Source organism: Pongo abelii, chromosome 13 (genome assembly GCF_028885655.2).
Source record: "Pongo abelii isolate AG06213 chromosome 13, NHGRI_mPonAbe1-v2.0_pri, whole genome shotgun sequence".
NCBI classification, from domain to species: Eukaryota; Metazoa; Chordata; class Mammalia; order Primates; family Hominidae; genus Pongo; species Pongo abelii.
In genome coordinates this window covers 95797788-95815502 of record NC_071998.2, presented here as the reverse complement: position 1 = coordinate 95815502, position 17715 = coordinate 95797788, and the positions used below count along the sequence as shown (strand labels likewise).

At 35.8% G+C, this 17715-nt stretch overlaps 1 protein-coding gene and 1 long non-coding RNA gene across 2 annotated transcripts; one reads left to right on the top strand and one right to left on the bottom strand.

Annotated features, from left to right (window-relative positions):
* Positions 1-139: 139 nt before the first annotated feature.
* On the bottom strand, positions 140-12459 carry NIPSNAP3A (nipsnap homolog 3A). The gene is given in 6 exon segments (NM_001132298.1): positions 140-1000; positions 1091-1177; positions 5557-5706; positions 7190-7348; positions 9056-9266; positions 12344-12459. Coding segments are annotated over 6 exon segments (744 nt in total). The 5' UTR covers positions 12404-12459; the 3' UTR covers positions 140-923.
* LOC129047968 (uncharacterized) lies at positions 1315-9240 on the top strand. Its single transcript, XR_008509918.2, has 3 exons — positions 1315-4593; positions 6162-6261; positions 8993-9240. It is a non-coding gene; the product is annotated as an uncharacterized LOC129047968 (long non-coding RNA).
* Positions 12460-17715: the final 5256 nt, after the last annotated feature.

The following is a 17715-nucleotide window of genomic DNA, read 5'->3' as shown; positions in this document are numbered from 1 at the left end:
GGGGTTAGTGGGATACAATTTTCTTGAGGTAACTTCATATTTAGTAAAGACGGTAAATTGGTACTGTCTCATTACCTTATAGCAATACAGCAATAGCTTCGGAGAAGATATATAAAACTCAACAAAAAGAACCAGAATGTATATGTAGGCTTTTATTAGGGCAAGCATTTCCATATCCATAAAGATTCCATTAAAACAAATGGATGTCTCAAGTATGTTTGTTAAACAGGATCCAAAATGAAGTAAATAGTAGTTAAAATTAATTATAAATAAAGACATTTCAGCACATAAACCAACAAGTCTTTTCTAGATTTTTAATACCAGGACCTAACAGCATCATTTTCCAAGTAAGTGACAAATAACTAATGTGAAAACCGTATTTAATATAGATGTCACAAATGACAATGTGGTTTTCCATAGTAAAGAAATATGTTAATTTTCATGAATCCTATTTGGTGTTACAAAATAAATTTTGCTGGACAAAAAACAACCAAAAAAAAAAAAAAACAGGAAAACAGACATGACGGAAAAGTTGATAAAATATATTAATAATTTAAAAATGCTGTCACAAGCATGGAAATGCTACCATTATCATTTGAATACAACAAAATGCTATAAAGCAAAGAGTTGTCAGAGTACAGTAGAAGAGCTATTCTGAAACAAATGAAGAGTCAAGATCTTAAAACAGTGACAAGTATTTTTAATGTATGACAGACACTGAAATACCATGCAGAAAGTAAACAGAACTATTTTTTGAAGTGGTATTTACAAAGCACAGATGTAGCCTTCATAATGCAAGAAACATAGCAAATTAACTTACCACCTCCTTCAAATAAAAGTGAGAACCTCTTGGGAGAATTTAAGCACCATTAGCAGACAGATCTTATAGCAGTTAATGAAATGTTTTGTATTTCAGTAGAAAACTATTTCAGTGGTGAAAACGATGTAGGAATCAGAAGCATATTCTGCTGAGATACTAGGTAGTTGACACTTTCCCGAACTGGAAAAACATTTCATAGAAAGGCATATAGAGTTACTGACTGAAACACATTTGTTCTAAAAATAATTCATGCCTAGTCAAACAGCTTACCAGCTGCCACAACTCTGGGATCCTCATGGGACTTATGTCTCCCAGCTGCACGACTATCTGCACTCTCATTCCACCAAAGAACATGAACTGCAGAAATAAACCACAAGTAGTTTCTAAAAAATATGGCCTTAACAAATAAGAAATAACAGAAAAATGAATCAAACCCATCCTATTCTTTTTTTTTTTTTTTGAAACAAGAGTTTCACTCTTGTCACCTAGGCTGGAGTGCAGTGGTGTGATCTCGGCTCACTGCAACATCTGCCTCCTGGGTTCAAGTGATTCTCCTGCCTCAGCCTCCTGAGTAGCTGGAATTACAGGTGCCCACCACCACGTCCGGCTAATTTTTTTTTTTTTATATTTTTAGTAGAGATGGGGTTTTACCATGTTGGGCAGGCTGGTCTCGAACTCCTGACCTCAGGTGATCCGCCCACCTTAGCCTCCCAAAGTGCTGGGATTACAGGCGTGAGACACCACGCTTGGCCAAAACCATCCTATTCTTTAAATCGAAACAGTGATATCAAAAAGGTAAAACTAAATATGTTACTGATAAGATTTCAGAGGGGTCAGAGACTTGCTAGAGAAATTGATAAATTAATCAAATTGGTTTTATAGATGAAGAAATACAAGGCTGGAAAATGGAAGTACTGAAGTAAAACAGCTAGAGGCACAATCAAAACAAGACCCAAATTTTATGATTTCCTACTATATTTTCCTTTAATTTTTAAAAAAGCAAAATTATGAGCAAATTGTGTTTACTATTAAAATTTTACGTTACACAAAGAAGAAAATTAAAAGTGGCATAATGTTAACAGTATAGAGAAAACCTCTATGGAAATTTATTGTATTTCCTTTAGAAAATATGAGTAAAACCAAATCAGGGTCTTATTGTATATTATAATAACAGATTTAGCTTAGTAACAAGTTTTTAAAAATCAACAGTATTTTCTATGGTAATATTAATTTTTAATGGTTATATAAATTCCTCCTTACAGATACAGCAACTTATTATGCCAACCCCTTATTGTTGACTATTTAGACTATTTCCAATATTTCAGTATTCTATAAAATACTGGAATAAATGTTCTTGTACAAAATTGCTTATGAAGTTTTTATAATTGTAATATATAAATGTTAGATGTATAGGAAAATGCAGATTAAAAACAAACTGTAATCATTTTATTTTTGGTGTATCTCTTTTATATTTGGTGTATCACTTTCTGTATTTGTGTATATATGTATTTTTATTTTTTAATTTTATTTTTATTTTTGTAGAGACAGGTTCCCACTTTGTTGCCCAGGCTGGTCTCGAACTTCTGGCCTCAAGCAATCCTATTACCTTGGCATCCCAAAGTGTTGGGATTACAGGCGTGAACCACCACGCCTGGCCTATATTTTTATATATAGTTGTATATTTATACAAATAAACATATATGAGCATATTTGCTTATGCTTACGTAAATACACGATATGATGTACATGTATATCGATTTCTGTATTACGTATGTATTACATAAAGAAGGTCATACTACATTTCCAATGTTTCTTTAATGTAAACAATATTAACATAAACTTCGTTTGAGCACAACTATATGTTTATAATAATACTTTCGATGACAACTACTGACATTTATTGAATGATAACTATGTGTCAGGCCTAGTTTTAAGCATTTTAATGTATTAACTCATTTAATCCTCATAATCTAGGTCCTCATAATAATCTATCATTTTATAGATGAAAAAACTAAGGTATGGTGAGGTTTACTTACCCAAAGTCAAAAAGTAAGTAGTGTACCTGGGATTCAAACCCAGGTAGTCTGAATCTGATTATTTCCTTAATATAAAGTAGAATTTAAGTTGAGAGAACCAAACAGCATGTCTTATATATATGTACTTACATGTAGTGTATATAGTATACACTGTCCTCCAGAAATGCTGTACTGATTACCAATTCTCCTAACACTGAGAATGAATTTAAGATTAAAAAGTGTATGAACACACATTTTCTGTAGTTTTTTAAAAAATAAAACTTATATATGTGCAGTATAGAAAATTAAGGTAGAGGCTTGGCGTAGTGACTCATGCCTCTTATCCCACCACTTTGGGAGGCCGAGGCGGGCGGATCACCTGTGGTCAGGAGTTTGAGACCAGCCTGGTGAAATCCTGTCTCTACTAAAAATACAAAAATTAGCTGGGCATGGTGGCACACAGCTGTAATCCCAGCTACTTGAGAGGCTGAGGCAGGAGAATCGCTTGAACCAAGGAGGCGGAGGTTGCAGGGAGCTGAGATTGCACCTGCACTCCACAGAGCGAGGCTCCGTCTCAAAAAAAAAAAAAAAAAAAAAAAAAGAATATTAACATAGAGACTTAACCATTTATCTCACTGAAATATGACTACTATGTATGTTATATACTTTCAAATTTCTTTTCTGTATAATTTAGCACACCTATACACATACACACCTAGACATATTTTCTAGAAGTAATACTGGCAAAAACAATAAAAATAAGGCTTTTATTTTTATTGTCAAATTTTGGGGGAAGATTAAGCTAATATGAACCCTACACAATATGAGTACTTATTTTTTCCTGACCTAAGACTATGTCCATGTAAGTATACCTTTTATAAGGTAAAGAAACGGCATCTCATTATTGTTTTAATATCCATTTTCTTTAATATATATTTAGTAGCCATGTGCATATCTACTTTTGCATAAATTTTTATCTTTATTTTTGCTTTTGAATTTCATTTATGGTGATTTTCAGGCATCCAGAAAGTTTGAGCCTTTGTATAATAAAATCATAAGTTGATTTTTTTTCTTCATAGTTTCTTCATTTGCTTTTGGCTTACAAATATAGTCCCAATCCACATTATTAAATAAATTCATCTACATTTTGTTTTACCAATTTTATGAATTAAATTTTTTTCATTAAAATATACAATCCAGCTTGGCTTTATTTTCGCATATGGTGTGAGACAGGCATCTAATAATTTTCATACTAGTTTCTCCTCCATGTATTTTCCAACCTGAATATACATCTGTTTTTATATATTCTATTTTCTTATGATAGATTATTACAAGAAGTTGAATTTCTGCATAAAGATGGGTATATTAGGTTTGAGATGTCCATTGGACATAAAGAGATAATAGAAAGGCAACAGGATATTATGATGAGTCTTTCAAATATTTGTTAGCTATTCCTAGACATTTATTCTTTCTTCGTTACTTTTTTTTTTTTTTTTAAGAGACAGGGTCTCACTATGTTGTTCAGGGGTTGGAGTGCAGTGGTGCAATCATAGCTCACTGTAGCCTTGAACTCCTGGCTCAAGCAATCCTCCCACCTCAGCCTCCCAAGTAGCTAGGACTACAGGTGTTTGCCACCATGCCCAACTAATTCTTAAAATTTTTTTTTGTAGAGACAAGCTGTGTTGCCCAGGCTAGTCGTGAACTCCTGGGCTTAAGCAATCCTCCAGCCTCAGCCTCCCAAAAGCGCTGGAATTACAGGTATGAGCTACCTCATCAGCTCTTTTATCCTTTCAGATAAACTTTACAAATGTTTTTCTGAATTTGTCACAAAAAATCTTGAAATTCTGATTGAAATGTTTTTCAACATTACAAGTTAAATACCCCAAGTATGTGTTTTATTAAATAAATTTATATCCATATATAAATTTACCTCTATATATATACATATTTACTATATCTCTCTATATAGATATATATAAAACTGTGGTGTAAAATGGGTAAATTTTTATGAGGAGGGCTTTAATATTTATACAAAACATATATTACTTTTTTGCTTAGAGATAATCTTCCTACCTCAAGTAATATTATTTTTAAAAAATCAATAAAAGTACATTCAGAGGAAAAAGAAATGATGAAAGTAACAGATTATTTCTTGAGGTTCCTTCATTTTTTTTTTTTTGAGATGGAGTTTTGCTCTTGTCACCCAGGCTGGAGTGCGATGGCACGATTTTGGCTCATTGCAACCTCCGCTTCCTGGATTCAAGTGATTCTCCTGCCTCAGGCTCTGGAATAGCTGGGATTACAGGCCCCCACCACCATGCCTGGCTAATTTTTTCTATTTTTACTAGAGACAGGGTTTCACCATGTTTGCCAGGCTGGTCTCGAACTCCTGACCTCAGGTGATCCACCCCCCTCAGCCTCCAAAAGTGCTGGGATTAGAGGCCTGAGCTACCATGCCCAGCCGAGGTTCCTTCAGTTTAAAAAATTTAATCATTTTGATGTATGAGGGAAAACAGCTATTCAGCATTTGAAGGTTTCATAAGTTAACATTCTAAATAAATAAGATGTAAAACAGATTTTCTCAATTTTGAAAATTACAAAAAACTAAACATTTGGCAATAAATAATAAAACATACTCTATAATGAGAAAGAAACTTACCCAAGGAACTTAGGTCACAATATATATTACAATTTCATATAAGAAGAAATGGACAATTGTACCTCTGTTGAGTGCTCCGTACTCTGTGTGGAACACTCCAACTAGTTTTGTGTAGCCTAGATTGACATGAGCATGAACTGCCCTTTTAAATGCATCACCCCACAGAGCTGGCCCACCAGGTTTCATCTGAAAAGTGGCCAGTTCATAGACTCCTGGAATAGGGAGAAAAAGAATTTTTCAGAAAACATTCAAGCAATATCCAATCACGTTTCTCAGTGAAAAGTCTTTCACTATCTACACACACAGATTTGGAGGATCAGACATGCATATTATGTAGACATGTTACTATATTTGCACTCTCTTTGCTTTTATGCTTAGAAAGTCCTTGCCCATGTTTAAGAGTGAGTTGTTATGCTTAATCATACAGATGACAAAGAAAAAGAACTGGAAGCTATTATAAACTATTATCTGAAATATTTTTAATCTATAACATTTGTTAAAAAACTTGAGAACGTATAATGATATAGAATTTTGAGCTGCAGAAGTCTATGCTTTTAGAAAATAAAAGAATAAAAGAAGAATTTTCCAATCTATATTTTCATTCTTTCCAATTTCCACTATGTTTTTCTTCATATAATTTCTCCCTATAAGTTTCCATTTTTAACAGGAACAGCAAAGCAAAGAGTGGACCTGAAGTGATATCTTTGAATTTTGGAGGAAAAAAAAACAAACCTACAGAGATGGTTTTATTTTTCCTAAATATCCAGGTAAATACTTGAAAAGTATTGTACACTTTGGACAGAAGTATAGGGCTGGTGGAGAGAAAGAAACTCTGGGACAAGTAGGAAAAGCATGTAAAAATTTCCAAGCAATGATGTACACAGAGGAGGAGAACCAAGATTTGACACTGTCAGAGAAGTGAACTATTTTATTTAGATAGTGCTGAGAGCTGAGGGGACACCTAAGGAGGTAAAGATCCAAGGAAGACTTTGTAAATTTTTTGTAACCTAAATACACTACAAAATTGGGAATAATGGGGGAAGTAAAATAACATTTAAATGAGTTTATGCTTTTCTAATCTGACCTTTATTTAAAACTGGATTGAGGTAATAGTTTCTTTAAGTCAGCAAGAAGTGAAATCAGCAAGAAGACAAATCTTAAGCAATTACTTTCAAACTGAGAAACAAGAAAGAAGACACAAAAGTTAGATTAAAGTAATATAGCTTGGCAGTTTCACTTAATCTGTTTCCCCCAAATATTCAGTTTTATAAGCAAAGCTGTATTTAATGATTTAAGATTAGTTATAATTTATGGAAATACTTTTACATTTTAAAGATCATATTATTTTAAAATTATGGCAAAACTTCATATGCTATCCCTTACCTATCAACACGTTCTCTGCTCCCAATAAACAAATTCTCAACCTCTACTGACCATGTCAGCATTCTCTATAACACAGTTAAGCTTTACAAATCTGCAAGGTCTCAATTTGAAAAATATCTCATTATTTTATGCTCATTTTTTTAAAGGATGGGGTAAGAGCTCCCATTTATTTTTACCACAACAATCACTGTATGTTTCTATATAAAACAAAGAATTAATTTTATTTTTTTCCAAAGGAACTTCAGTTTTTATCACTTAAGTTCTTTAGTATTTTATTCATCAAAACTCAGTGACTAAGAAGGAAGGACTTACCTTCTTTTGGAGGTTTTTCTAATTTGCACCATGGTACCAGATAAGTAATCTCACTCTCTTGTTTATCAATGAGAGCCAAATTTGGAATGAGGAACTGTTCTTGCCATTCCTTATCTTTGGCCAAGGCTTTCCGAACTTCAGTTCGATGAGCAAAATTATCTGTGGGAAGAAAATAATTAAGAAAAATAAAAAATTCAATTTTAAATCACCTGTACTTTTCTGGGTTTCATTCAAATCAGCAATGGTCATTGATGCCATATAAGAACCTTGTGTTAGGCCTTTGGAGACACCAACGTAAACAGATGTGACCATCTGCCCTGAAGTTGCTCAAGGACAAAAAGGGCAGTAGAAATGCAAACTAACTGTAATGTCACATAATAGGCTTTATAGACTCAACCATATAGTAGGCAGTTTTGTGAATTAGGTAAGTTATTGAATCTTTCTGTGCCTCACTTTCTGTGAAATTGAGATAATAAAACATCTACCTCCAGGGTTGTATGAGGATTAAATTAACACATGAAAAGAGTTTAGAATATAGTGGTTGGCACTAGTTAATACTCAGTATATGTGAACTATTCTTACTTGATTGAGGCATTTAACTTACAGTGCTAGTTTAGAGAAAGACTGTTTTTCTTTGGTGGTGGTGGGTAGTCAAGTCCAGATACACCCTGAATCAAATTTAACATGAGTGAAGTTAAAACTGTACTTTTTAAGCCTCTTCTCCTTTGAACAAACAGATTTCAAAGAAATAATGCTGATTCTCTTATTGTCATCCATTCTTTCTCCCCAGCACTTATTTCTCTTCCATTTAAGTTACCCAAACAGTTATATACATTTGCCAACATATGGACCTAGTACTATAATTACCATTAGGACCTCATAAGACTAATGGCAAGAGAGTTTCATACGGTTTACATTGGGATAAGGAAGAATACCTATCTTACAACTTAAGTGAGGTATATCAGAACTTAGTTTTTTTCAATGGGCTGTGATACAACTTGTACCACATCTAAAGCATAAACTGTATTTTAATGGGGCTTTTTCTGTTACAACAGGGAAAAACCGTAAACCAAACACTAAATGAAATTATTAAAAATTCTTTAGGTATCATCAAGTCCTGATGTAGACACTGGAGTAACAAGCATTCTGGGCATTCTTGTAACTTATTCTCCTTCCTCTACTAAACCAGGCGTAGGTTAGTTTCAACACGGGAAGAACTCTCTTTCATTCCTTTTCTTTTACCTCCCTAGAGTAGTATGACAGTGAATTCCTCAAAACTCTGGGGGTACAGATATGAAACAAATGTGGTCTCTAAACATAACAGAATTATTAAATCTCAGAGTTCAGTGAGGATTGAAAGTTAACCATCATCCCCTATAAACTTCCATATTGTAAAGTCCCTTAAATGGTTGAATTATTTCTGCTAAAATACTGATATCCAGCCCCCTAGCTTCAAAAAAAGAAAAGATACTTCTCCTTTCCTTTTGTGATCTTAATCCACTTGGACTTTTACTATTGCTGCTTTAAATTTTTCATGAACTATCTTTACAGCAAACCATTTTAACATTTTTCTGAGGTTTAAAGTCTAGTTCACAATTTTATGGCTTGATATATGAGACGCCATATTTTCCAACTTATAATATAATATAATGTAATGTTTAAGCAAGGGGTTACAGGTGTACCACTGGGAAGAATAAGAACTGAATTTATTTTTTTGGTATTGCTTTTCAAAAGTCTTAGTTAACCTGTATGTATCTATAATAATATACATCCAAGAACTAAGTTTTATGTTACATTTAACAGAATGAAAATTTATACTGAAAAATGAAAATCTATACTGAAAGCCAAAATTGGATGACTCTTTACCATACTTCCAAATATGAAACACTGTATTCATTCTGCCTCCAAATTCTACACTCCAGTATCCAACCAATTCAGAGTGAGCTGTCCGAAGATGAGCGTTTTTCTTAAAATTTTCCAGGAACTCATTCATCTTTGAGGGCTTAAGGTAATAAGAACGAAATTCATAGAATATTCCATCGTATTGTCTGGGTCCTGTAGCAAAAGATGAGCACACCTGAAGAAGATAAGACAAATGTAAATATCTTGAGAAGACAGAATTCATTATATTGTGTTAAAACCTAATCTGAATCTGGTACAATGGACACTCATAGACTCATTACTCATGTTTGTACTTCTGTTGTCAATTCTCAATATGTTACTGATGGAGGGTGTTCATGTTCTTGGTGTTTGAACAAAGAACTGGACAAAATGCACAAAGCAAGGAAAGAATGAAGTAACAAAAGCAGAGATTTATTGAAAATGAAAGCACACTCCACTGGGTAGGAGGGGGCCTGAGCAAGTGGCTCAAGGGCCCTGGTTACAGAATTTTCTAGGGTTTCAGTACCCTCTAGAGGTGTCCCATTGGCTACTTGGTGTAAGCCATATATAAATGAAGAGGATGAAGTAAAGTTGCAAAGTCATTTACTCTGTGTACACCCTATGCAAATGAAGAGGGTATTTCTTGTCATAGCTGAAGTGTTTGATTTAGTTCTAGGAAGTCCTTAGGTTCCCTGCCTCGAGGCCCTATTCTCCTGCCTCACAAATACATTTGTTTACATAGGGTGTCAATAAAGACAACTACTCTTAAATATGCTGAGTGTGTAGTTACTGTTTCCTAGTGGGGGTTCACTGTCACCTTTAGCCACTTTTTCAGAAATTGCTCATAAGAAGGCGCTGAGATCTTAATGATACTTCTTTATCCAAGAACTACAATTAGGATTCTAACAAATTCACAAAAGTTTTCTTATTAGCCAATATTGCATCTTTAGTCAAGAGCATATGTGTTACAGTTATGCATATCAAAGAACTTTATTAACTACGCACGTAACTTTTGGCAGGCATAATGAAAAAAATGTTTACTAGAAGAAGACTCTTTTAGGTTCTTGAAAAAAATGGAAATTACAATTCAGGTCAAAGTATTTCCTAAATTCAATGAAGTAAACCACTGACCAAAAATAGGACTGGAATGTAACTAATGCAATAAAAAGCTCTGACCTATCCAATTGCATTGTAATATAATGGTAGAACATGAATGCTGAGAAAAGAAAATTCAGAGTCAAAATTTTCTGATTATTAGTTTCTAATTACAGATGCAATGTGAACAACATTTAATGAATCCACTTATACCACATTGATGAAAATATCACTTAAGAACCATGAATTCCTTTTGTAATAGTCATACACGCACTGTAAATTTCTAATTTGTGTTCTGGTTGAACTTTCTGTAAGAAATACCTCGCCTAAGATTATCCTCTATGTAGGTATCTATGTGTATATATGTATACACACACACACACACACACACACATATACACCCATGGTATACACACAGGCACTCGTGATATTCTTATAAATCCATCTTACGTAAGTTTGATTAGCATGTGCCATTTCCTGAAGTTGATTACACCAGAATAATCTATTAAGACAGTTTTGATACCTACAAAGCTATGGACAAATTAGGGCTTATACTGACTAGCCAGTATGTCTGTCTGAAAGCAGTAGGCTTTTGCTCCGACATATTTTTGTTTACAAAATACAAAATTATGTAACTGTGTATGATAAGGCTTAATGATAATTATCTAGAGTTAATTCTATTCGTGTGTGAGTTACATTCTTATTGCTCAAATGACTAAGCCTACCAACAAAAACAACTGCAGCTGCCCCTGCCTTTCGTGGACACTCCTTTTGTGCTTTTAAACCAAACTCTAGTAACAATGTTGGTAAAGAAGCAAGTGCCTAGTATCCATAATTTCAAAATTATTGTAATAAAATATATCAGGAGATAGGCCAATGGGGCATTTGTGACAAATGGATTTCAGGTCGATTCGAGGAATTTGTATTTGGAGGATAAAACAGTTGATCAAAGGTACACATTTTTACAATTTTGGGCAGTATTAATATACAGTAGGGAACCTACAGTGAGAGAGAGATGTGGACAGGTGGTGCCAGAGAAGGAAGACCGCAGGGGAGCCGGGTATGGTGGGGGAGCCGGATGGGTGTTAAGAATTTTGTTGCAGGGATGACTTTTAGCTGCTAAGGCAGAAATCATGAGTCGTCCATCCTCCCTTATCTCCAAGTTAGGGATCATTCCCCCCAGCAACGACCTCCATTTCACTTAAAAGAGAATAACTGATGGACATTTTTAAAAACTTAAAAGTTTGGAATCATGCCATAAGGACGTCATTCCTGGCCCTGCCCCACTGGAGAATCATTAGGGTAAAAACTGCATTGTTAACCCGGGGTGAATGGACATGAGCTGCTCTTCTTTAGTGTTCCTCAGTCTGTCTCTAGGACAGGTTAATCCCCTTCCCATCCTGCCCCTTCAGAAAGGAGTAAAGTCCTAAACATGAAAACGAAAATAAATTTCTAGGTTGGATTCACAGAATAGGCCACTCCCGAAAGTTAGGGCAGAATCAGAAGCTCCATTTTGTTCATTTCTCATCTAAGGTTAAAAGAGTCTGTCTGTCATCGTTCTGTTTGATAAGAGGCTCGGGTCCCGCCTGGTTGGGGGAGCGACCGCACGAAGCGCGGGTGGCGGGCAGGGTCCAGCCCCACCGGGACCCTGGGCCTCCTCTTCAAGGGTCTCCGCGAAATGCTCGGAAGTTGTGTGTTTCATTTAAAAGGGGTAGGCCGTGGCAAGTGGCTGGTTGGCAATTCCCTCCTTCAACCTGATGTCTAGAGAGGGCGGTGGCTTGGAAAGCTACGACTCCACCGCGGCTCCACAGCGCCAGGTGACAACATGGGAGCGCTCCCTGAGCCGCAGCCGCGACGTAGCTAGGCGGCAAAAACGAAACAGTCGGCGCCATGGGAGTGTCCCGGTGGGTGTGGCATCCAGGCTAGAAAAACCTTCTGACCGCGACTGCCCGCGAGACGACCCCGGCTGGGGGTATTCCCCTAGCAGCGGCCTCCTCCTCACGCGCGTTCCGGGTACCCCTGTCTTGAGGTTCCGGGGCTCACGCTAGAACCTCAGCTGGGCCCCAAGTCTGGGCGCGCATGGCAGAGAGCGCATGCGCATTGCTCGCACGTTCCCGGAACACTCCCCGCCCCTCCCCTCCCGTCGGGTGAAGGCTTGGGCACCCCCGCGGCCGGTACCTGAGGCGCCAGCGTCCGTGAGGCCAGCGCCCGAGTCAGGGCGCTTCTGAGGAGGAGCATGGCGCGGCTTTAGCGCTGAGAAAAGCAGCCAGCCGTGTCCTGAGACTCCTCTGAAGGTTTCCTGAGTGGAAAGGAGTGGCTCCTGGATCATTGGCAGACGCAGGCTGGGGCGGGGCTCGGCGGGGTCAACTCCACCCTGGCGCGGGAGGCGCGGCGGGTCCCGTAGCTTGGTGTCTTTCTCTGCTGTGCTGAGCGTTGGTCCCCATTGGTTTCCTGAAACGTTCTTGCCCCAAACGTTAGAGGTGACGTTAGGATTAACTGAAGGCTCGGATCGTTCCTGCTCCAACTTTCTGGGCCCTCACTCACCTCATTCACTCCAATGCTTAGTTGTGTGGATTGGTGTATGTGCAGGGATTGTGGGTGTGTTGTCCATGGGGAAAGAAGGAGAGGTGTTGAGTTCGTGCATATGCAGTGCTTTGTCTTTAAAATCGTGGAGGTTTTTTCTTGAGTTAATTTTAGATATTGTGATAGACGTGTATTTGAGCCTGACCTCTCTGCAATGAATGTGTTCTCCATCTTAGAAGGCTCCTAATTAAGATTTAGATTAAATTTTCCACGAGGTCAGAGCAATGGCAGCATCGAGCCTGAAATGAAAAAGTCAAAGTTAAACATACCCTGGTCTAGTCCTCCCAGTCCGGGAGTATTGGTTCCCAGAGTAACCGCCTTCAACATTTTAAGATGTTTCATTTAATGCTTGTTTCTGTATTTTTATGTAAGAAGTATTTTCTGCTGTTTATTGCATTTTCAGTTATGGATAGTATGTGTTGACTTCGTTCTGTGGCAGATGAGGATTTATGTCTCATAGATGCCGCTGCCCCCAAATTCACTTATCTTCCTGCATCTAATAATGCTTATGTTAATTAATTTACAGTAATTAATTCCATTATTAATTAACAGTAATCTATATTAATGTTTACATTATTCTTGCTAATAATTACATTATTGTACACATTAATGTAATATTGCTTACATCATGAAGACTAGGGAGGGATTACAGGGCCATGACCTGTGGTTGTATTGGTTGTGCCTTGTGGAAGAGCTTTGGAATTGTCTGTTCACAGGAAGGGAGGCTTTTTAAAATTAGTTATTTCGGAAGGGTTGCCTCAGTTTTTCTAGAAGAGAGACATCTATTTGTAACCATGCAAGACTAAAGAAATCATTTGTATCAGGGCTGGATCTATATGAATAAATTATTTTCTTAGACCTTTTTTTTTAAACCCTGTAATTGCCAATCCATTTACTTATTCAACAGATATTTACTAAATTTCTTCCATGTTCCAGGCACTTTTCCAGAAACTGGGGTACAGAATTGAGCAAAATTCAAAGTCCCATCCTCTTGGAACATCCAGGTTGGAGGAAACAGATAAACAAAGGAAGAGTAAATATATCAGGGATTGTCAAATAATATAAAGAAAAATAAAGTAAGACGTGAAGAATAAAAGTGCTAATGGAATTCTAAAAGTGCTCAGGATTCTAGCTATTGACGTGGCTATTATTAGGATTTAGGTTTCTTCATACCACTCCCTCAAAATACACCTTCCTTCCTGCGTTTATTGATGTTTACATTAAAAATATGTTTTGGAGTGAGAAAAAAATGTTAAAAGCACTGTAAGCACAGATGGATCTCTTCAAATAGTGGGCTTCACTGTGAGGTGATCTGACCTGGGTATTTCACTGAAGGCTGTATCCCCTCCCCCAAACCGTTATCTGCAAGTTATTTATCTGTGTAGTCAGTGTTAGGGAGGGGAAACTTCCAGTATCCTATCTGTGTGAGAAGAGCCTTGCTGTCAGTTTCCTGAGGCTGAGGAGGGAAGAAGGCCAGAACACTCAGCATTTGGTAGTATCTTTCAATAATATATTAATTAGGGTAGACTAAATAGCTCTTGTAAGTCAACACACAAAAAAGTGTCTCATTACTCAAACACTATAGGAGTTTATTTTTTATAAGAATACAAAGTGGGTTTTTCTAGTTGGCACGTAGCTCTTCTATACATAGTGAATTAGGGTGCCAGGCTTCTACCCTGTGGCTTTGCCATTCCCTACTCTCATCATTAACTGCATCCATCCAGCAGAAAGATACAGGGAACTTCCAAGAGGAAAATACAGATGGGGCAAAATTCATGGCTACAATTGAGAGATGGCTAAACATTGTTAAGTGCTTCTAAGTAGCTAAAATATTCTCCTCTTTCTCACAGGTTTTAAATATCCTCAAATACTGTGAGTTAAGCTTTATCTCTGTTTTGTAAGTGAAAAAGGTGAAGTCTGAAAAGAGAATTTTCTCAGTTTCATTGCTACAAAGTGGCACAGACTTTGAAGCCCAATTGTAAAACCAGTTCAGTTTACCATTTATTTTTAAAAGATATGTGATTATTAAGGTAATTTTAGATTTGCAGTGGAAAGTAGCTTTTAGACAGAATTTAAAATATAATCTATGGCTATTTTAAAAAACATATCCCTAAACTGCATGGAAAATGTATAGGATAAATATTTTGAAAATTATTGTTGCGTATCCTGAAATTCTGACAAATAGTCCAAAGGATAGATAGTTCAAAGCTAGAAAAATCATATCAAAAAAACTAGATTATTAAAATAGGCTCGTATGATATAGAGTAACTGGGTAGTTATTTTGGATTGGATAGACAGAGATGACCTATCTAAGAAGGTAATATCAAACATCATAGGTATGAAAGTGTGCATGAGATATCTGTACACTTTAAAGAAGAATAATAAAGTGAGTGTCTGTGCTCTTGCCACAAGGCTTAAGAAAAAGGGTATTGCCAGCAGCTCAAAAGCTCAATATATGTTCATTCCTGGTCACATTCTTCTTACCACCCTCTCCTCCAATTCCCTCAAGTAACCATGATCCCAAATTTTGTGTTATTACATTGATTTTTCTGAAATAATTCAACTACATTTGTATATAACTCTAAAGAGTATATACAAATTTTTTTTGTATATGGTTTGCCTGTTTGAGATTGTTTATTAACTAATTTTATTATTTTGTTACATAATTGTTAGCTATAATTTTAGGCTTTTGCAAATCAACCACATTAATGCAGTTGTAATAATTAATTCACATCCCTTTTGTATGCTATTCTATTACATGAAAATACCCTGCTTTTTTGTCCATCTGACTATTATAAACAAAGCTGTTTGAATTTATTTGTAGATGTCTCCTGGTTCTGCCAGAAGAATTTTTCTAGGGCAGGTATTACTAACCTTTTTTTGTGTCTTAAAATCCTTTCAAAATCTTGTGAGCCTGTGGATCCCAAATGTTTTTAAATGTATAACAAATACATAGGGTTGCAAAGAAAACAAATACAGTGAAAAAAGTGAACTAGAATAATCAAAATACAAAATGAAATATGAAAAAATGAACTAGAATAATGAAATATAAAAAAACTTTTTAAAAAGAAATAGAGATGCTTCTTTATTAGGGCACTAAATAACAATATCTAATGGTGGGTGTGAAAGATGTAATTTTGAAGTAGTGATAAGTGTGGAAGAAGTTTTTATGTATTTACAACAACTATAAATGGAATTTGACATTATCTATAATATTTATTGGTTACAAAGTCACAGGTCCTGCTAATATTGTGGTTTGTTGCCTACCTTCATAAACAAAGGAAATGATTAATTTTAGTTAGAAGTTGGTGCCAATAAAGATAGGATTGTTATTCATCCAACTTATCAGACCTTCTGAATTCTATCCATAGATTCACTCAGGATCTGTGTACTGGAGATTACAAACCACTACTCTGGATTACATACCCAGGAGTGGAATTGCTGGGTCATAAGTTATGTACATATTCATCTTTACTACATAATGCCAGACTGTTTGATAGCAATGTATGAGGTTTTCCTGACCAATTTTTTATTATTGCCCATCTGGTCTGACGAATGTGAAGATGCATTTTTATACCTTTCATAACAAATAGGTATCCGTTGAAAGGCGGTGGGAATTGTATGAAGTGAGCAAAGGAAACTTGATGGTGTTCCCGCTTGGTTTTTTTTTGAAGTTCAGACTCATGCAGAAGCAAGCAGGTAGACCCAATTCTGGCTCAACTGAATAGGCCAGGTAGTGCCAATGCTGGCCCAACTGAATAGGAGGGCAGTAGCTCTACATGTAAACTCTAGATGCTTATATTCTGGTACTACATCCCTGGGTACTTTCTTGTTTTGGTGCTTTATTATTCTGCAGCCACTAGATGGTGGCATAGACTCACTTTTCCTTCATTAGGTGTCAGTGTGTGCATATGTCTATTTCTGTTATTTTTGAGTTCCTCTAATGTAAGTTATAGCTATTTATAGAGTGGACTTAACTTACAGTTTTTTTGTGTGTGATACTGGATTATGTATAGAAGAAAAACTTCTGTAAAGGCAGGTTACTAGTAATAATAAGGTGGGTTAATAATTTTAAAAAAATCAATTTTTATTCAGTTTTCTTTAAAAAGAGACCTCATATCACCAAATATTTGTTAAGCACCTGTTGTATGTTGAACATTGAATTAAATGCCTTAACGAAGAAAAAAGAAAAAAACACCACTGCATCCTTCTTTCTGAGGTGGTCAGCATGTCTTGATATTTCTGTATTAGTCTCTTTTCAGCTAGACTTCTTAGAGTAAAGCAGTAAAGACTTGTGAATAGCTAAATATTTAAATATACTAGAAATTTATTTAAATTTTTTCTATTAATATTTTTATTTCTAAAACACATAAACATGTTTATATATCCATTACCTCTTTTTAGATATAAAAATTGACTTTTACGTTTTCCATTGGAAAATGAATTTTAGTGCCAATGACATTTTAAATCCTGATATCAGTGAATACAATTATTTCCTAAAATAGGCTTTGCAAATCTTTGGCTCTGAATAATCCCTGTGCCTCACAACTGGAGTCGGGGAGAAATTTTATTAGACAAATATTTCTGAACCTTTTGCTATTTGTTTCAGATTTTTCTTATTAAATATGGCTCGGTTTTTTTTCTAGGTGTTTAAGTTGAGATATCTTCTAGCTTTAAGCACTTACACACTTTGTTAGTACATATTTTTTTTCATTAAGTTCCTCTTCCAAATGAACACTCATTATTCAATGCTCTCCAGTGTTTTCTTTACTTCCACAAGTTGTCCCACGTACCTACTAGCTGGGTAATTGATTAACTTTCTAATCTGAGTTAGATTTACTTGACTCTCATTGATTGTTTTTATAGCATCTTTAAGTTTGTTGTATTTTATTTATTTTCAATGTTGTATTGAGAGCTAGAACTTTAATGCAAGGGGCAAGTAGGCTGTATCCAACCCAAAGGGGCCT